General features: G+C 41.2%; 1 protein-coding gene and 1 non-coding gene across 6 annotated transcripts in view; one reads left to right on the top strand and one right to left on the bottom strand.

The window, feature by feature from the left end:
* NVL (nuclear VCP like) overlaps positions 1 to 21,652 on the top strand; it is a 108,066-nt gene that overhangs the window by 7,439 nt on the left and 78,975 nt on the right. For 2 of the 5 annotated variants that reach the window (XM_055233805.2, XM_063613363.1), the window contains exons 3-10: positions 3,012 to 3,064; positions 3,150 to 3,249; positions 9,658 to 9,715; positions 13,250 to 13,522; positions 16,325 to 16,454; positions 16,676 to 16,752; positions 17,637 to 17,771; positions 20,837 to 20,938. In XM_055233805.2, the coding sequence (XP_055089780.1) occupies positions 3,012 to 3,064; positions 3,150 to 3,249; positions 9,658 to 9,715; positions 13,250 to 13,522; positions 16,325 to 16,454; positions 16,676 to 16,752; positions 17,637 to 17,771; positions 20,837 to 20,938 (928 nt within the window). Of the gene's footprint in view, positions 1 to 3,011; positions 3,065 to 3,149; positions 3,250 to 9,657; positions 9,716 to 13,249; positions 13,523 to 16,324; positions 16,455 to 16,675; positions 16,753 to 17,636; positions 17,772 to 19,716; positions 19,798 to 20,836; positions 20,939 to 21,652 lie in introns of all 5 variants that reach the window. The other 3 variants (XM_055233806.2, XM_063613364.1, XM_055233804.2) reach the window with 2 other exon arrangements.
* Positions 16,008 to 16,111, bottom strand: LOC129459042 (U6 spliceosomal RNA). The gene has a single exon (XR_008649858.1). It is a non-coding gene; the product is annotated as a U6 spliceosomal RNA (small nuclear RNA).

The raw sequence follows: 21,652 nt of genomic DNA, 5'->3' as shown, positions 1-21,652 counted from the left end.
GCTATATAAAAGTGTTTCAGTCAATGATGGACCTCATGTATGATGGTGATACCATAAGATTATTACATCATATTTGTACTGTACCTTTTCTGTGTTTAGATATGTTTAAATACACAATACCATTGTGTTACAGTTGCCGGTAGTATTTAGTACAATAATGTGCTGTATAGGTTTGTAGGCACAGTAGGCTATACCATGTAGTCTAGGTGTGTAATAGGCTAGCCCATCTAGGTTTGTGTAAGTACACTCTTACTTATTTTTGTTTTCACACAATGAAAATGCCTAATGATACACTTCTTAGAATGTATCTCCATTGTTTAGTGATGCACGATTGTACAATGGTGGGACAGGCATAGGTGTAGGTTAGACATTCCTATTCTAAAAGAGAGCAATTGGAAAAAAGAAAGGGTCATGGGTCCCAAGCAAGTCTAAAACCAAGCAGGGCAAATGTCATTAGATTTTCAGGCTTTAGAATAATCCTCTTTGGCTTGATGCCCTGCCCTGTGGGCTCAGTAAGGTGGTGATCCTGCTCTGTTACCTAGGAGGAGACAGCCCCACCTGCCGGACCTGTGCCCTCTGGGCCTGTGTTGGCAGTGGCAGCCCTGCCTTCTTTTGAGCCTCCTTAAGGGTTATTCTTCCCTTTTCTTGAAGGATAACTTGTGTTCACAGCTGGATGGTTTTATTGGCCCTGTCCTATAGAATCCTGGAAGTCCAATAGCCTTCCTTAATTTTGTCCCTGTCTCTGTCCCTTCAGTCCAAACTGGCAGTGTTTCTGTTGCTTTAACCCCATCTCTATTCCTGGCTTCTGCTGAGATGGCTGAATCCATAAGTCATATGCTGGTAATCGCTTTAGCAAATTGTTGTCCCCCCACACCCTTGATGTTCTCTTTAGATTACGCTTTTTCATTTTTCATTTTTTACAGTATGGATAAACTGAGAATTTTCCAATCTTCAGGTTCTGGTTTCCTTTTTGTTGAACAATTCCTTCTTTATCTCTCTCTATACTGTAAAATCTCACTATAAGCAGCGAGGAGAAATCAGGCCACACTTCAACACTTTGCTTGGAAATGTGAGTGAAATATCTAGATTCATCACTTACAAGTTCTACTTTTAAAACAGTAAAACACAAGTCCTCTGCCACTTCATAACATGGACTGCCTTTCTTCCAATTTCCAATATCATGCTTCTCATTTCTGTCTGAGACCTCACCAGAAGCATCTTTAACATTCATATTTCTAATAGCATTCTCTCTCTGTGTGTATATAACTATAGAACCTTCCTGTACAGCTCTTGTCTTTCTGAGCTCTTACCAGAATTGCCTTCAGTGTCCTTTTTTTTTTTTTGGATATGGAGTCTCACTCTGTCACCCAGGCTGGAGTGCAGTGGTACAATCTCAGCTCACTGCAACCTCTGCCTCCCGGGTTCAAGCGATTCTCCTGCCTCAGCCTCCCGAGTGGCTGGGGCTATGGGTGCACGCCACCATGCCTGGCTAATTTTTTGTATTTTAGTAGCGACAGGGTTTCACCGTGTTGCCCAGGCTGGTCTTGAACTCCTGAGCTCAGGTGATCTGCCTGCCTCAGCCTCCCAACATGCTAGGATTACAGGCGTGAGCCACCACGCCCTGCAGTGTCCATATTTCTAATAGCAGTCACTTCAGAGCCATCTAGGTTTCTTCTAACATGCACCTCAAAACTCTATGGCTTCTATTACCTAGTTCCAAAACCATTTCTACATTTTAAGGTATTTGTCACAGTAGCACTATACTTACCAGTACCAAAATCTGTATTAGGAAGGAAGAAAATAAGATAAACTAAGACAGAAAGCTTTTTAAAACAATAGTATACCTCATTTTGGCTACCATTCAGTAGTATTTTTCCTTCTCCTTATCAGAATTTATTTAATGAGTGGTCTAAGGCCAGGGCACAGTGGCTCACACCTGTAATTTCAGCACTTAGAGAGGCTGACACAGGAAGATCACTTGAGGCTAGGAGTTTGAGACCAGCCTGGGCAACATAGCAAGATTCTGTCTCTACAAAAAAAAATTAAAAATTAGCGTGGCATGCACCTGTAGTCGGTCCTAGCTACTTGGGAAGTTGAGGCAGGAGGATCACTTGAGGCCAGGAAGAGACGAGGTTTCACCGTGTTAGCCAGGCTGGTCTCGATCTCCTGACCTCATGATCCTCCCACCTCAGCCCCCCAAAGTTCTGGAATTACAGGAGTGAGCCACCGCACCTGGCTGCAGATATTCTTTTTTACAGAGATAGATGCTGAGAATTTTTGAGATCAAGGGTCTATAACTTAGTTTCTTCTTCTTAGTTTTTTAATTTATTATTTTTTTTTGAGATGAGATCTTACTCTGTTGGCCAAGCTGAGTGCATTGGCACAATCACGGCTCACTGCAGCCTTCACCTCCCAGACTCAAGCTGTCCTCCCACCTCAGCCTCCCAAGTAGCTGGGACTACAGCCACTTACTACCATGCCTGGCTAATTTTTAATATTTTGTAGGGATAGGCTTTCCCTGTGTTGCAGGGATGGTCTCAAACTCCTAGGCTCAAGTGATTCTCCCACCTCGGCCTCCCAAAGTGCTGGGATTACAGGCATGAGCCACTGTGCCTGGCCTAGAACTTATTTTCAAATGGTTCTGCTCTACCCCTCCAAAAGAAATCTCTATATGCAGACAGAAGTAAAGTAAATGTGGCAGTTTGAGAATTCTATAGGTAAAGAATATATGAGTGTTGATTACATTATTTCTTTCATATTTTTAGTTAAGTTTGAAATTTTAAAATAAAAATATGAAGCAAAAAAGGTTAGTTTAAAAAAGGGGAAAAAATGGAGAAAGGTCACAATAGTAAATATATAAACTTAGAAATTTGAAAATAGGTTTATGGCAAGTGTCTATACCATAACATAATGAAATATTCATGCAAATTTATTTGATCCATTTAGATTGAACTTAATGGAAAAATATTGGTGGAGACTACTATGCTAAACTTCTTGTTTTCTTTTTTCAGTATAGACTATGGTCGAAGAAAAAGAAATGCTTTTAGGATTCAGGTAGAAAAAGGTGAGTCTTTTATTGTTAGAGCTAAATTATCAATAAAGTTATACAAACAATTGTTTTAGCTCATAGCGTTTTCTTTTTGTTTCAGTATTTAGCATAATTAGTAGTGAAAAGGAACTTAATAATTTAACAGAATTAGAAGATGAACATTTGGCAAAAAGAGCAAGACAAGGTGAAGAGGATAATGAGTAAGTATACAAAATGCAGGGTTTTTTTAAACCATGAACCTTATCACGTTACATTCCTGCTTGTAAAACTTTCAATGGCTCTTCATTGCCAACAAAGCCCTGTGTAATATTTACCTAACCTCTTCAGCCATGTTGAATGTTCTTTATTCCCCAAAGAGATCAAATTCTCTTTGGCTGTGCCTTTGTATGGGTGGTTTTGTCGAGTTAGAGTGTCATTTCCCTTTCACAAACTCCCACTCAGCCCTCAAGAATCAGTTGAAATGTTACTGCCCTTATTAGGCCTAAGACCCCTTTTTAAATGTTTCCTTAGCTTCTAGTTACAGATATTTGTTATAATCCTTATCATATCATATGGCATTGAAATTATTTGCTTACTTGTTTGCATTACCAACAGTACTGTCTCATTACCTTCTTTTTCTGCCCTAATACAACATCAGATATATAAAAAGGTGCTGATTAATTTTGTTTAAGAAATAGTATTGAGAGTTTAAAAAATATCTTTATTGAGGTATAATTTACATCAGTAAGCTCTACTTTTTTTTTTGAGATTAAGTCTCACTGTGTTGCCCAGGCTGGAGTGCAGTGGCACCATCTCGGCTCACTGTAACCTCTGCCTTCCGGGTTCAAGCGATTCTCTTGCCTCACCCTCTCAAGTAGCTGGGATTACAGTCATGTGCCACCACACCTGGCTAATTTTTTATATTTTTGATGGAGACGGGGTTTCACCATGTTGGCCAGGCTGGTTTCGAACTCCTGACTTCTAGTGATCCGCCCATCTCGGCCTCCCAAAGTGCTGGGATTACAGGCGTGAGCCATTGCGCCCGGCCAACCTCTACATTTTTAAAGTGTAAAATTTGTTAAGTTTTGACATATGTGTGTACTCATTGAACTATCACCATAAGCAAGATACTGAACCTTTCCATAAATATCAAAAGTCTTCTTGTTCCCCTTTGCAATTCATTTCTCCCTCCACCTGTTTCTAGGCAAACTTTTTTCTTTTTTTTTTGAGACAGGGTTTTACTCTGTCACCCAGGCTGGAGTGCGATCACAGCTCATCGCAGCCTTGACTTCCCAGGTTACTTGATTCTTCTAATTCAGCCTCCCAAGTAGCTTCAGGCACATGCCACCACACCTAGCTAATTTTTTGTAGAAACGGGATTTTGCCATGTTGCCCAGGTTGGTCTCGAACTCCTGGGCTCAAGCAGTCTGCCCGCCTCATCCTCCCAAAGTGTTGGGATTATAGGTGTGAGCCACAGCACCCAGCTTTAGGCAACCATTGATTTGCTTTCTGTCACTGTATGTTACATTGCATTTTGTAGAATTTTATGTGGAATCATACTTTTAAAGTCTGGATTCTTTCATTCTTTCACTTAGCATGATTTTGAGATTTATCAATGTTGTGTGTATCAATAGTTCATTGCTTTTTATTGATGAGTATGTATGGACATGCTGCAATTATTTTATCTATTTATCTGTTTTTTTGTTTGTTTTTTTTTTGAGACAGGGTCTCACTTTGTTGCTCAGGTTGGAATGTAGTGGAGTGGCATATCACAACTCACTGCAGCCTCTACCTCCTGGGCTCAGGCGATTCTCCCATACAGGTGCATGCTACCATGCTCAGTTAATTTTCTAAATTTTTGTAGAAACGGGGGTCTCCCTATGTTGTCAGGCTGGTCTTATACCCCTGGACTCAAGCAATCCTCTTGCCTCGGACTCCCAGAGTGCTGGGATTACAGGTGTGAACCACCTTGCCTGACCTATCTGTTTATCTCTTGTTGGGCAGTTGGTTTGTTTCCAGTTTCTGGCTATTACAAATTAAGCTGCTATGAACATTTATGTTCATAAAATTCTACAAAATGCAATGTAACATGTAGTGACAGAAAGCAAATCAATGGTTGCCTAAAGCCAGGTCTTTGTGTGAACAGTATTTTCATTTTCCTTGTTAAATATCTAAGATTGAAATAGCTGGGTTCTGTGATAGATGCATATTTAAGAAATTGCCAAACTATTTTCCAATGTGTTTGTACCATTTTACTTTTACATTAGCAGTTTATGAGAATTCTACTCTTTCCACAAATTGCTAATATTTGGTATGGTCAGTGTTTAATTTTCAGTAGTGTTTCACTGTAAATATGACATTAGCTTTAGGTTTTTTTGTAGATGTCCTTTGTCAGATTGAGGAAGTTTCCTAATATTCCTAGATTGCTGAGAATTTTTGTCATGAATAGGTATTGCATTTGTCAAATGCTTTTCTGCATCTGTTGAAACTTCTCATTATGGCCTTTCCCCTTTAGTCTGTTAATTTGGTGAATTACATTGGTTCCCAGTATTAAGCCAATCTTGCATTCGGGGGATAAACTCTACTTGGTCCTGATATGTTATCTTTTTAATGTATTGTTGGCAGCCTGGGCAACATAGCGAGACTCTGTCTCTACAGAAAATTTAAAAATTAGCCAGGCATAGTGGTGCATGGTTCTATCCCAGCTTCTTTGGAAGCTGAGGTAGGAGGATTGTTTGAGCCCCAGAGTCGAAGGTTACAATGAGCTATAATTATGCCACTACACTCCAGCCTGGGTGAGAGAGTGAGACCTTGTCTCTAAAAAAAAAAAAAAAGAAAAACAAAAAGAGTATTTGTAAAGAGTAGTTTGATGTTGTTTTTTTTGAGATGGAGTCTCACTGTTGTCGCCCAGGCTGGAGTGCAATAGCGTGATCTCAGCTCAATGCAACCACTGCCTCCCAGGTTTAAGCCATTCTCCTGCCTCAGCCTCCTGAGTAGCTAGGATTACAGGCACATGCCACCATGCCCAGCTAATTTTTGAAAAAAAGAGTATTAACTGGACTCGATTTACTAATCTTTTTCTACAGATGTTTGCATCTGTATGTCATATTGATCTGAATTTTCTTTTGTTCATTTTTGGAACGTCTGTCATGTTTTGGTATTAGGGTTACACTGGCCTCATGATATTAGTGGGAAAGTGTTCTTTTGTTCTCTATTTTATGAAAACACACTATGGAAATTCTTTTTTGAATATTTGTTAGTGTTCGTCCACAGTTTATCTAGGCCTAGAGTCAACTTCCCCCAGAGTCTTCTTTTTCTGAAGGATTTTGATAAATTTTAATTTTGCTAGATATACGGCTCTTCCTTACATCTCTCCTTATGTCAATTGTGATAAATTGTATTTTTCAATTATTTGTTTATTTTTTCTCAGGTGTGGAATTTGTTGGCATAATGCTTCTGCAATATTCTCTTGTTATCCTTTTAATGTCTATAGGATTTGGGGTGATAGCCCCATTTTACTGTTTGTAGCTCAGCCTTTTTCATTTAGATTTATCATAATTTTCTTAACCAGTTCTGTATTCATGGATATTTATTTGTCTTACACTATTGCATAATAAATAACTCTTTACTGCATATATCTTTGTACATGTCACTTTTTTTATTTTATTTATTTATTTATTTATTTATTTTTTTTTTTTTGAGACGGAGTCTCGCTCTGTCGCCCAGGCTGGAGTGCAGTGGCGCAATCTCGGCTCACTGCAAGCTCTGCCTCCCGGGTTCACGCCATTCTCCTGTCTCAGCCTCTCCGAGTAGCTGGGACTACAGGTGCCCACCACCACGCCTGGCTAATTTTTTGTATTTTTTAGTAGAGATGGGGTTTCACCGTGGTCTCGATCTCCTGACCTCGTGATCCGCCTGCCTCGGCCTCCCAAAGTGCTGTGATTACAAGCGTGAGCCACCACGTCCGGCACACATCACTTTTTTTATGTTGAATTTTTGAGGTGGAATTTCTGGGGTCAAAGATTTATATATTTGAGATGTCTAGTGCATTTGGACTTACCCTTCCTAAAAAGGTTGCCTCAGTTTATACTCCCAACAACTTTGTATAAAGGGCACATTTCTCTGCATCCCTGCAATCTTAGTTATACTATAATCTTTGCTGTTTTTATAGGCATATTTATCTTTTTTTTTTTTCTTTTTTTGAGACTGAATCTCGCTCTGTCACCCAGGCTGGAGTCCAATGGTGCGATCTTGGCTCACTGCATCCTCTGCCTCCCAGGTTCAAGCAATTCTCCTGCCTCACCCTCCCGAGTAGTTGGGATTACAGGCACCCACCACCACTGCTGGCCAATTTTTGTATGTTTAGTAGAGACAGTGTTTCACCATGTTGGCCAGGCTGGTCTTGAACTCCTGATCTCAGGCGATCCGCCCACCTCGGCCTCCCAAAGTGCTGGGATTACAGGCTTGAGCCACCACACCCGGCCTTGATCATATTTTTATTTGTGATTTTATAATTATTGAGGTTAGTTTTTTTGTTATTTCGTATTTGTTTTGCGAATTGCTTGCTTATGGGTTTTTTTCTATTCCGTTTGAGAGGTATTTGCATTTTCCTTATTAGTTGTCGGAGTGTTTTGCATAAAATAATACCTCTTTTTATATGCATTTTAACTGCTTTCCCCATGTTGTGCTTCTCTTTTAATTTTTGTTTGCACCGTCTTTTGATTAGAGAAGTTTTGCATTTTTATGTAGTCAAATCTATCAGTCTTTTTCCTTTTGGTTTATGCTGGTATGCGTAGAAAGACCTCTCTCACAAGAGTGTGTAAAATAATTACTTACACTTTTTTCTTCTTTATGTTTAACTCTTTAATCCACTTGGAATTTTTTTTTTCTTTTTGTAGGGCATGAGTTGTAAGGCAAAACTTTTTTTTTCTTTTTTTTTTTTTTTTTTGAGACGGAGTCTTGCTCTGTCACCCAGGCTGGAGTGCAGTGGCGCGATCTCGGCTCACTGCAAGCTCCGCCTCCCAGGTTCACGCCATTCTCCTGCCTCAGCCTCTCCGAGTAGCTGGGACCACAGGTGCCCACCACCACGCCCGGCTAATTTTTTGTATTTTTGGTAGAGACGGGGTTTCACCGTGGTCTCGATCTCCTGACCTCGTGATCCGCCTGCCTCGGCCTCCCAAAGTGCTGGGATTACAAGTGTGAGCCACCGCGCCCGGCCAACTTTTTTTTTCAAATAGTTGAATGATATACCTTATTTACATTGATTAGAATTACTCCCAAGTAATGCTGATTAATTTTAATGAATACAGAATTTGCTTGTTGTTGTTTTTTTTTTTTTTTTTTTTTTTTTTTGAGACAGCGTCTCGCTCTGTCACCCAGGCTTCAGTGCACTGGCACAATCATGGCTTACCACAGTCTTGACGTCCCAGGCCCAAGCGATCCTCCCACCTCAGCCTCACAAGTAGCTGTGATTACAGGTGTGCACCAGCATGCCCAGCTAATTTTTTAATTTTTTTATAGAGACAGAGTCTCCCTTAGTTGCCCAGGCTAGAATTTGTATCTTAATATCTTAATTATAACAGCATTTCATTGCATTCATATAAAGCTTTCTACTTAAAAAAAAAAAAAAAAAGTCCTTTTCTTATTTAAATAATTTTTTTTTTTTTTTTAGACAGTCTCGTACTGTGGGCCAGGCTGGAGTGTAGTGGCACGATCTTGGCTCACTGCAACCTCCATCTCCCGGGCTCAAGCAATTCTCCTGCCTCAGCCTCCCGAGTAGCTGGGATTATAGGCGTGTTTTCACCACGCCTGGCTAATTTTTGTATTTTTAGTAGAGACGGGCTTTCACCATGTTGGCCAGGCTAGTCTCGAACTCCTGACCTCAGGTAATCCACCCACCTCGGCCTCCCAAAGTGCTGGGATTACAGGTGTGAGCCACTGCACCGGGCCTATTTAAACAATTTCCAAAGAAGTATTAAATACTAGCAGAGTCCTGAAGTTACTTGAAGCTGTTAGATAACAACTTTCAGTTATAGTGAATTAAGACTACATTCTCAGCTTGTAGTTTATTAGGATTTATACCTCTTTTTTGATACAGGAAATTTATTTGCTCCTTCATCCCTCATGAACAGTCTTGGAGAAGTTGTATTTGGTTACATGGTTTGGTCATGTTGACTTTGTGAATTTGTTACTCAGAGTACTTGATTATAGGTTGCTGAAATATTTCCTCCAGCTGAATCTGATATCCCTAAATGGGACCCTTGGGCCTGAGAGAATTTGTATCTCACTCTTATTTATTGCTAGGATAAATATAACTGTAATTTATTTTGCATTTATTATATATTGTAAATGCATAAGGACTTTGCAAGTGTTTATTTAATCCTTTAAGAACCCTGGGAGGTAGACATTACTTATTAAATCTCTGTTTTATAGATAAGGAAGCTGATGCTTAGAGAGGTTAAGTAATAACTGGTTAAGTTGGATTTTGAATCGTAGTTTCTTTGATTCCAGAGTTTGGACTCTTAACCACCATTATCTTTTGCCTGAATATATTTACTTGTTTTGGGTAGTCATTTTTTTAGGATATGGGAGAGAAAGTCTTTAAAACATTTTTCCCTCCTTTTACTGAGGTATACTGAAAGCTATTCTGATGATGATTCAAGTATGGAAGACTACCCAGATCCACAGGTAAGCCAAACATGTAGTGGGTCCACTTTGATTTTTTCTTTTTTAGTTGTTATGGTACCTCCTTTGAACAACTCAGTAAGAGTTGGGCATGGTGACTTATACCTGTAATCCCAGCACTTTGGGAGGCTGAGGCATGCAGATCACTTGAGCCCAGGAGTTTGAGACCAGCATGGGCAACATGGCAAAACCTTGTCTCTATAAAAAGTACAAAAAAATAAGCCTGGCCAACATGGTGAAACATTATCTCTACAAAAAATACAAAAGTTAGCCGGGCATGGTGGCATATACCTGTGGTCCCAGCTACTTGGGGAGCTGAGGTGGGAGAATCACTTGAGCCCAGGAGGTCAAGGCTGCAGTGAGCTGCAGTGAGCCATGATTGTGCCACTGCACTCCAGCCTGGGTGACAGAGTGAGACCATATCTTTTTTAAAAAAAGTAAAGCTAGCTGTCGTGGCTCACACCTGTAATCCCAGCACTTTGGAAGGCCAAGGAGGTTGGATCACTTGAGCCTAGGAGTTCGAGACCGGGCTATGAAACATGGCACAACCCCATCTCTACCAAACCCCCCCCCAAAATTAGCCAGGTGTAATGGCTTGCACCTGTGGTCCCAGCTACTCAGGAAGCTGAGGTGGGAGGATCACTTGAGCCCAGGTTGCAGAGGTAGCAGTGAGCTGCACCACTGTACTCCAGCCTGAGCAACAAAACCAGATCCTGTCTCCAAAAAAATAAATAAATAAAAATCAGTAAGGAATAGAATAAAAGGCCAGGGGCTATGGCTCACGTCTGTAATCCCAGCACTTTGGGAGGCTGAGGCAGGAAGATCACTTGAAGCCAGGAGTTCAAGACCAGCCTGGGCAACATAGCAAGACTCTGTCTCTACAAAAAACAAAAATTAGCTGGATCTGGTGGCATACACCCATAGTCCTAGCTACTCAGGAGGCTGAGGCTGGAGGATCGCTTGAGCCCAGGAGTTTGAGGCTGCGGTGAGCTATGATTGTGTCATTCCACTTCAGCCTGGGTGACAGACCTTATTGCAAAAGAGAGAGAGAGAGAGAAGAGAAGGAAAGAGGGAAAGGAAAAAAAGGGTTAAGGCTGAAGGGAGGGAGAGAGGAAGGACGGGGAATAGAATAAGAGACTTTGGACATCTTCAATAAATAATTGAACACTTTCTGTGTTCAGTGTTGGTGATGGATTAACCATCCTTCCAGTATTTATGTTTATAAGTCAGTTATACAAGGAAAAAGAAGGGAAGAGAATAGCTAGAAATAAGGGCAGACAAGAATAGGGTAATTAATAGTAAAAATGGAAAAAGGGATATACTTTTTGTCAAGGAGATGGCATTAGTAATGAAAAGGCTTGATTAAAGGAGAATATGGAGATAATATAGTCGGCCCTCACTATCCATGGGGGATTGGCCCCAGAGCCCCACATGAATATCTGCAAATGCTCAAGTTCCTTATGTAAAATGGCATCATGTTTGCATATAACCTTATATACATCCTCTTGTATACTTTAAATTATCTCTGGATTACTTGTAATACTTAATACAATGTAAATAAGATGTAAATAGTTTTTACACTATATTTCTTTCTTTTTTTTTTTTTTTTTTTGAGAGGGAGTCTCACTCTGTTGCCCAGGCTGAAGTGCAGTGGTGTGATCACCCAGGCTGGAGTGCAGTGGTGCAATCTCAGCTCACTGCAACCTCCACCTCCCCAGCTCAAGCGATTCTCCTGCCTCAGCCCCCTGAGTAGCTGGGATTACAGGCAGGATCTCTCTCTGTCACCCAGGCTGGAGTGCAGTGGCGTCATGTTGGCTCACTGCAACCTCTGCCTCCCAAGGTCAAGCGATTCTCGTGCCTCAGCCTCCTGAGTAGCTGAGATTACAGGCGTGCGCCACCACACCTGGCTAATTTTTGGCATTTTTAGTAGAGATGTGGTTTCACCATGTTGGCCAGGCTGGTCTTGAACTCCTGGCCTTGAGTGATCCACCCACCTTGGCCTCCCAAAGTGCTGGGATTACAGACATGAGCCACCATGCCCAGCCTACACTGTATTTCTTAAAATTTGTATTATTTTTATTGGTGTATTGTGTTTTTTAATTGCTTTTTATTTCCCAAATATTTTCGATTGAGGTTCATTGAATCCCTGGATGCAGAACCCTTGGATATAGAGGGCCAACTGTTTGTCAAATTATTTATAATTTACTTTTTATTTTTTCCCTTGGTATATAAGTTTTGAATTTATTATCAAAATATTTGATCCAGTTTTCGCGGGGATAGGGTCTCACTCTGTCACCCAGGCTGGAGTACAGTGGCATGGTCCTAGCTCACTGCAACCTCAAACTCTTGGGCTCAAGTTGTCCTCCTACCTTAGCCTCCCAAGTAGCTAGGATAACAGGCATGTGCCACCATGCCTGGGTAAATTTTAAATTTTTTGTAGAGACAGGGTCTCGCTGTGTTGCCCAGGATGGTCTTGAACTCTAGGCCTCAAGCAGTTCTCCCAGTTTGGCCTCCCAAAGCATTGAGATTACAGGAGCTGAGCCACCATGCCCAGCCCCAGTTTTGATTTGATGGAATAGCAGTGACTCTCACTGGCAAGCAGCTCGTTTTCATACTTCTTTAGTGTATTTTTTTTAGAAGCAACCATACTTACATTATTTTATTAAACCACCAATTATGAATTGGTTTTCCATTGGAATGGAGTGAAGTCTTTTTTTTTTTTTTTTTTTTTTTTTTTTGAGACGGAGTCCTGCTCTGTCGCCCAGGCTGGAGTGCAGTGGCGCCATCTCGGCTCACTGTAAGCTCCGCCTCCCGGGTTCACGCCATTCTCCTGCCTCAGCCTCCCGAGTAGCTGGGACTACAGGCGCCCGCCACCATGCCCGGCTAATTTTTTGTATTTTTAGTAGAGACGGGGTTTCACCGTGTTAGCCAGGATGGTCTTGATCTCCTGACCTCGTGATCCGCCCGCCTAGGCCTCCCAAAGTGCTGGGATTACAGGCGTGAGCCACTGTGCCTGGCCGAGTGAAGTCTCTTTGAATAGTAAATGCTTGTTTGTGAGTCATCTTATTGTGAACACCCATATATTCTTTTCTTTTCTTTTTTTTTTTTTTTTTTTTGAGACGGAGTCTCACTCTATCACCCAGGCTGGAGTGCAGTGATGTGATCTCGGCTGACTGCAACTTCTGCCTGTTGGGTTCAAGTGATTCTCCTGCCTCAGCCTCCCAACTAGCTGGGATTACAGGTGCCTACCACTGCGCCCAGCTAATTTTCGTAGTTTTAGTAGAGACGGTGTTACACCATGTTGGCTAGGCTGGTCTTGAACTACTGACCTCAAGTGATCTGCCCACCTCGGCCTCCCAAAGTGCTGGGATTACAGGCATGAGCCACTGTGCCCAGCCTAACACCTATATATTCTGATTATAAATGTTCTGAGAGAAATTGTTAAAAAACAAAATATAGAAAACTTATAGGCAATACAACTTTTATGAGTACCTGTTGAGTAATTTATGCTACAATTTTGTTTTATCTTTCTGCCAGTCAGCAAATCACATGAACAGTTCCCTGCTGTCTTTATATCGGAAAGGAAATCCTGATTCTGTTTCAAATACTCCTGAGATGGAGCAAAGAGAAACCATCTCTTCAACACCACGGATAAGTTCCAAAACAGGCTCCATTCTCTTGAAGACTCCTGCCAAAGATTCTGAGGGAGGATGGTTTATTGACAAAACCCCAGGTGGAAAGAAAGACAGTTTTTTCTTGGACCTGTCAGATGAGAAAAGTAATCCTAAGAAGCCAATAACTGAGATACAGGTATTTTTGTAATGAAATTTTAGCCCCATATCATCGAAGTACATTTCAACCTTTTAGTTGAATATAATATCAAGCAGATACTTGTGTTTTGTGGAAGACATAGGAACTTTGAAATATATGGAGAATTTGATCACATTGCACTACTTGCCATTCTTTCTATCCTAGTCTAAGCCTTTTCTTGTTCTTGACTTAATTATTGAAACAGCCTTCCAGCTGGAGTCTGTGTCCTTTCTTGTTCCCCTAGTCTATTCTTTACGCAGAGATAGCTTTTTTTTTTTGAGACTGGGTCTGGCTCTGTCACTGAGGCTGGAGTGCAGTGGTGCGATCTTGGCTCACTGCAACCTCTGGCTTCCAGGCTCAAGCCATCCCCCACCTCAGCCTCCCATGTAACTAAGACTACAGGCATGCACCACCATACCTAGCTTTTATATCTTTTCTAGAGATGGAGTTTTGCCATGTTGCCCAGGCTGGTCTTGAACTCTTGGGGTCAAGCGATCCACCCGCCTCGGACTCCCAAAGTTCTGGGATTGTAGGCGTGAGCCACTACATATTATCATTCTTCTATTTAAAACCGTCTACTGGCTTCATTCAGTTTCAAATCCAAAGGCCTGTGACAGCCGCTAAAGTCCTTTATGATTTGGCTGCCTGACTTTCTCTTCAGTTTTATCTCCTACCACCCTGTTAGGTATGTGAATCTGTTTCCTCAGCTGTAAATTTTACAAACTCTAAGTACAAATCCAGTGTTTCCCATGAAAATTTAGCATCCAAATTGAGATGTGCTATTAACTTAAAGTGTACATTAGACTTTGAAGACTCACTAAAAAAATAGGATGTAAAACATCTCATTAATAATTTTTTATATTGACTCTGTTGAAATGATAATATTTTGGATATACTGGGTTAAGTAAAATAGATTATTAAATGAATTTCATATGTGGCTCACATATTCCTCATGGACAATGATGCTCCAACTGGTTTCTAAGAACGAAGCCCTTTGATTTGGCAGAACCTTCCCCTTTTGATTTATTAATAGGCCCTTCCAAATCTCTTTGCTTTAATTATCCATATCATCCATCTATAGAGAACATTGTTATGGTTGGCAAGAACTCGAGTCTTAATGCTGAAATACATTTTGGTTTGAGACAGGGTCTGCCTTGTCACCCAGGCTGACATGGTGGAGTGGCATGATCACGGCTCACTATAACCTCCACCTCCTGGGCATAAGCCATCCTCCCACCTCAGCCTTCCAAGTAGCTGGGACTACAGGTGCCCACCACCACACCTGGCTAAGTTTTGTATTTTTTGTAGAGATGGCGTTTGGTCATGTTGCTCAGGCTGGTCTTGAACTCCTGAGCTCAAGTCTTCCACCCACCTCAGCCTGAATCATACTTAAAAAAAAATTTTTTTGGCCGGGCGCAGTGGCTCACACCTGTATTCCCAGCACTTTGGGAGACCGAGGCGGGCAGATCATGAGGTCAGGAGATTGAGACCATCCTGGCTAACATGGTGAAACCCCGTGTCTACTAAAAATACAAAAAGTTAGCCAGGCGTTGTGGCGGGCGCCTGTAGTCTCAGCTACTTAGGAGGCTAAGGCAGGAGAATGACGTGAACCCAGCAGGCAGAGCTTGCAGTGCGCTGAGATCGTGCCACTGCACTCCATCCTGGGTGACAGAGCGAGACTCCGTCTCAAAAAAAAAAAAAAAATTATTTTTAAGAGTTGGAATATTGCTACATCACCCAGGCTGGAGTGCAGTCACTTTTCGCAGGCATGATCACAGAACACTATAGCCTCGAAACCCTGAGCTCAAGTGGTCCTTCTGCCTCTCAAGTAGCTGGGGCTACAGGTGTGTCCCAGTGTGCTTGGCTGAATTATACTTTGTTGACTGTCAAAGCAGTTCTATAGTCATATTTAATTTAGTGAATCATCAGCTGTCAGATGAAGACAACTATGTAGAAGACTCAGTGAGAAATAAAAGGCAAGTATCAGTGTCCTTAATCAAGGAGCTCACAATTCAGTGAGAGAGACAGAGATAAGTGAATCACTCATACAAGGCAGATTATTCCAACTGATAATAGTTGCAAATGCAGTGTCCTTGGAATGTAAGGACAAGATTAAATCTAACTGAAAGAGGGCCATGCAGGGCGGCTCACGCCTGTAATCCCAGCACTTTGGGAGGCTGAGGTGGGCAGATCACCTGAGGTCAGGAGATCGTTACCAGCCTGGCCAACATGGCGAAACCCCGTCTCTACTGATAATATAAAAATTAGCTGGACATGGTGGTGGGCTACTCGGGAGGCTGAGGCAGGAGAATTGTTTGAACCTAGGAGGTGGAGGTTGCAGTGAGCTGAGTTCGCGCTGTTGCACTCCAGCCTGGGTGACAAGAGCGAAACTCTGTCTCAAAACAAAAACAAAAACAAAAACTCTAACTGAAAGAATCTGGAAAAGAAGCGGCATTCAAATGTTAATATTTCTTTTTTCTTTTTTCCCCATATGGGATGCTTCACAAATTTCCATGTTATCCTTGCACAGGTGCCATGCTAATCTTTGTATCATTCCAATTTTAGTATATGTGCTGCCGAGGCCAGCACCGAATGTTAAGATTTAAACTGAGCTTTAAGGGCGTGAGGAGAAGGACATTCCCAATAGACAGCATCTTTGAGCAAAGAGGCTGGGAATAGTTAACAGAGGTGAAAGTGCTAGGGCAGGAATGAATTTTCTTTACAATACCCCTCTTTAAAAAGTAAAATAATTATTGGCATAGAATTTTAAGCCTGGCATATTTAAATTTATTTTCTTTTGAGGGTTCAAAAGATTCTTCTCTTTTGGAGAGTGATATAAAATGGAAAGGCAAGCTAAAGAATAAAGGAAGCAAAAGGAAGAAAGATCTTCAGGAAGTAGATGGAGAAATTGAAGCTGTCCTGCAAAAGAAAGGTAAGGTGTGAGTCTTCTTGGTGGCAGTGGTCATGTTTGCAGTGAGAGAAGCATCATTCTGTTCCAAGCTATTTTGCTTGAGGGACCTTCTATGTGCAGAGATGTTTACCAGAAAATATTTCTATATTTAATGGACCTTTGTTTACTTAAAGACTATTCATTATAGTTATGAGTTACTACTGAATCATTAATCTTTTCATCTCCTCATTTTTGTTTACCAGCTAAAGCCAGGGGATTAGAATTCCAGATCTCCAGCGTGAAGTTTGAAGATGTGGGAGGCAATGATATGACATTAAAAGTTAGTGCAAATTCTGAATTTTACCTCAAATGGATATATTACTAATCAGTTATGAAAAAAAAAAGCCTGCCTCTTTGTTTCTAATATGATCTGGGTGTAGAAAAGGAAACTGGAAAGGTTGAGAAGGGCACACCTGACTTGTACCCTTTTGGGCATTGCAGAAGAAAAGACGCATACTATTTTGAACTTTTCTATTATTTTAATTATAGTATATATAAGATCCATGCTTTATAAGTAATATTGTCTTAACAGTACTAATAGTAATGGTAACTTTATTTTTATTTATTTTTTATTTTATTTTATTTATTTATTTATTTTGAGAAGGAGTGTAGCTCTGTCGCCAGGCTGGAGTGCAGTGGCGTGATCTCGGCTCACTGCAACCTCTGCCTCCCAGGTTCAAGCGATTCTTCTGCCTCAGCCACCCGAGTAGCTGGGATTACAGGCACGTGCTACCATGCCCAGCTAATTTTTGGATTTTTAGGAGAGACAGGGCTTCACCATGTTGGCCAGGATGGTCTTGATCTCCTGACTTCGTGATCTGCCCACCTCAGCCTCCGAAAGTGCTGGGATTACAGGCGTGAGCCACCACGCCCGGCCGTAATGGTAACTTTATTTTTAATGCTTACTCTTTTTCATCTGCCATGCTAGTTAACTTTGCATTACATCCTCAAGGTACATAATGTTACAGCTTAGGAAATAGCTCCTCAGAGAGGTTATTGCTGAAATCACGCAGTAGGTACCAGAGCCAGGATTCAAAGTCTGATCTAAGTCTAAGGTGTATATTCTACCTATCTACTCCATTTCGCTGCTCTGAAAAATAGGACATTTCATTCTACTTTGATTCTTCTGTCTTGAAAGACATCTTTGTGCTTATCCTCTGCTAGGAGGTCTGCAAGATGCTCATACACATGCGTCACCCGGAGGTGTACCACCACCTGGGCGTCGTGCCCCCTCGTGGAGTTCTCCTTCATGGACCACCAGGCTGTGGGAAGACATTACTTGCACATGCAATTGCTGGGGTGAGGCTTGCTGACATTTGTTTGCTTTTGCTGTTTTTGTTGTTATTATTTGTTTTTGTTTTTTCTCTTTGGTCAACTTAAACCAGACATGGCATTCTTCAGGAAGAGAACATAGTCATTGGAACTGATCCCTTTGTTATCATGCTGGTATTATTTGTGATATTTATTCATTTAGTTTATTTCTTGTTTCTCACGAGCAACTTGAGGGATTTTTTTTTTTAAATGTATGTAATGGTTTATATGGCAAGAGTTAGATAAAAAGTAAAATAATACAGTTTTTTTTTTTTTTGGAGACAGAGTCTCACTCTGTCACCCAGGCTGGAATGCAGTGGCGTGATATTGGCTCACTGCAACCTCCGCCTCCTGGGTGGAAGCAATTCTCCTGCCTCAGCCTCCCCAGTAGCTGGGACTACAGGCACACGCCACCACGCCACCATGCCAGGCTAATTTTTTGTGTTATAGTAGAGACAGGGTTTCATCCTGTTGCCCAGGCTGGTCTCGAGCTCCTGAGCTCAGGCAATCCGCCCACCTCAGCCTCCCAAAGTGCTAGGATTACAGGTGTGAGCCACCGCACCCGGCCATAATAATACAGTTTAAACAAACCTTTTTATTAACACATAGCTTACATTTTAGTTACTTCACTTTCCCTTTAACCCAATAGTTATTTCATTTTACTTATTTTTTTGAGACAGAGTTTCACTGTCACCCAGGCTGGAGTGCAATGGTGCAATCATGACTCACTACAGCCTCAACTTCCCAGGCTCAAGTGGTCCTCCCACCTCAGCCTCCCAAGTAACTGGAACCACAGACACATACCACCATGCCCAGCTAATGTTTTTGTTTTTTTGTGGAGATGGAATCCCACTATGTTGCCCGGCTGGTCTTAAACTCCTGGCCTCAAGCAGTCCTCCTGTCTCAGTCTTCCAAAGTGCTGGGATTACAGGCATGGGCCACTGCACCTGCCCTCCCAGTGGTTCTAAGGAGCAGTAAAATAAGAAAACTAGGGTTATATTATTTTTCATAGAGCTAAATTTATTCAAAATTTTTATTTAGAGTCATGTTCTTATACTTTTTAGTTTTAAAATAATTCTTTCTAAAATGGTAATAATAGACACTTACTTTGAGAAATTAAAAGTTAGCAATCTTATTTTAACCCTCTCAGATTTTTCAGAAACTGTAGGGGGCAATAATGTAAACTATCCGAGTAACTTCAATTAGAAAAATAGCATGCTTGCCGGGCGCAGTGGCTCATGCCTGTAATCCCAGCACTTTGGGAGGCCGAGGCATGTGGATCACCTGAGGTCGGGAGTTCGAGACCAGCCTGACCAACATAGATAAACCCCAACTCTACTAAAAATACAAAATTAGCCGGGCATGGTGGCACATGCCTGCAATCCCAGCTACTTAGGGGCTAAGGCAGGAGAATCGCTTGAACCCAGGAGGCGGAGGTTGCGGTGAGCCAAGATCATGCCATTGTACTCCAGCTTGGGCAACAAGAGCGAGACTCTATCTCAAAAAAAAAAAAAAAAGAAAAAAGAAAAACAGCATGTTATACCTAGTGCTAATACAATAATGTTCTATGAAAGAAAATCATTTGTAAAGGGGGACTTGATTGGTTTGCTTCATTTTTGTTTAATAATTCCATTACATGACGACTGCATCCCAGACTTTGGATTATAGTGTTAAGTACCACAATCCTAGTTCTAATATGAGAGAGACATTAAACAGTCATTCATATAAATAAATGCTGTACATAATAATGACTATAATAAATGGAAAACAAGAAGTGCAAAATGCTGTATGGTATGTTAGGATTCCCAAATTAGAGTTGGGTTCAAGGAAGGTATGGTTGAGGAAGTGAAATTTCAAGATAAGCACAAGAATGGGAGAACAGTAGTCTCTCTTCTCTTTTTTTTTTTAAACTGATTTTCACACTGTTGCCCAGGCTGAGTGCAGTGACATGATCACAGCTCACTACAGCCTTGACTTCTCAGGCTCAAATGATCCTCCTGCCTCAGCCTCGCTGGTAACTGGGACTGCAGGCATGCATCAGCATGCCTGGCTAATTTATTATTGTTTGTAGAGGTGGGGTCTCACTGTGTTGCCCAGGCTGGTCTCAAACTCCTCTCAAGGTGCTGGGATTACAGGCATGGGCCTCCACACCTGGCCTCTTCTTAAAGAGTCTCCCTCCTCTGACTAGTAACTGGCTACTCTCTGGGTTAGGATTTGGAGAAATACTAGCAGAATGTGTGGGAAACATCTGTGTCACAACCCTTGCTATTTTCTCCTTAGCAGATAGGTAAGAATTGTTTTGATAGGCCAGGAATGGTCACTCCTGTATCCCCAGCACTTTGGGAGGCTGAATTTGGAGGATGGCTTGAGGCCAGGAGTTTGAGACCAGCCTGGGCAACATAGTGAGACACAGTCCCTCCAAAAAAAAAAAAAAAAACAAAGAATTGCTTTGGCTCAGCCCTAAGTGGGGGTAACATATCTCTTGAGAGTCAAGAACCTTTATTCAGAAAAGATAATCGAATTTCATAGTGACATGTATAAAATAAAAACAAGTTGAAAGTATCCACTTAAATGTGTTTGCGTGAAACCATTGATTTTTTTTTTTTTTTTGAGACGGAGTTTTGCTCTTGTTGCCCAGGCTGGAGTGCAGTGGCGCGATCTCGGCTCACTACAACCTCCGCCTCCCGGGTTCAAGCAATTCTTCTGCCTCAGCCTTCCTGAGTAGCTGGGATTATAGGCATGCGCCACCATGCATGGCTAATTTTTGTATTTTTAGTAAAAATGGGGTTTCTCCATGTTGGTCAGGGTGGTGTCGAACTCCCGACCTCAGGTGATCCGCCCACCTCGGCCTCCCAAAGTAGTGGGATTATAGGCCTGAGCCACCATGCCCGGCCAAAACCATTGATTTTCAAATAGTGTTTTTCACTGGGCCAACATAAAAAGATGAAGTTCCTCAGGAAACTAGCTATTTAAAAAATTTGAGGGGACTGGATAAGAAAAAGTAGGGAAATTAAAATTTGAATATTTGGTTATTCTTTTATGTGTCTGCATAGGAACTTGACCTGCCAATTTTGAAAGTGGCTGCTCCAGAGATTGTGTCTGGAGTATCCGGAGAGTCTGAGCAGAAGCTGAGAGAACTATTTGAGCAAGCTGTGGTGAGTCAGTTAATGACTAATGCCAGGGGGTCAGATGCTAGCTACCAGCTTATATTAAAGATCCTGCTTTTTCTGATGCTAGTATTTGTTAACCTACTCACTGGCCATTCTTTTATTAATATAAACATGGTAATTTGCTCTGCATGATGGCTAAATATTTAAAGTAGATTTAGTGATACCAGCTGTTGGATAAATAACCCTTTTCATTTGAAATCAACCATAAATATAATTGGTGAGAAATTCTGGGCTGTCATACCCTGTAGTCATATGTTGAAAATATATTATCCTTATGATATTTTCCACTCACTTTTACTTTCCTCAACTTAAGTTTGGCCAAAAAAGCTTGTAAGCAATGTAAAAATTGTTATTTAGGGTATTATAAAAGCAACCATAAAAATACCAGAATAAATTCTGTCATTCTTTACTAGTGAACTAGGGCAATAATAATACCCAAATCTCATATGGCTATTGAGAGTATTAAATGAGAGAATTCTTATAAAACCTTCGATATGGTGCCTTGCACACAGCACAAGCCCCATAAATATTAGCTGTAAGATTATTCACACTTGAACAAATATCACTGTGTTTAAAACTAAAAAATGGTGAAAAGTTTAATTTTATGTCATTATTAGCACTGACAATATATAGTAGCTGATGAATATCCAATACAACTGCTAGAAGCCTGTGTGAAATTAGAAGAGAAATTATATTTAA

The sequence above is a fragment of the Symphalangus syndactylus genome, chromosome 19 (assembly GCF_028878055.3).
Source record: "Symphalangus syndactylus isolate Jambi chromosome 19, NHGRI_mSymSyn1-v2.1_pri, whole genome shotgun sequence".
NCBI lineage: Eukaryota > Metazoa > Chordata > Mammalia > Primates > Hylobatidae > Symphalangus > Symphalangus syndactylus.
Note: the sequence above shows the minus strand (reverse complement) of the source record. Positions and strands in the feature narration are given on the sequence as shown.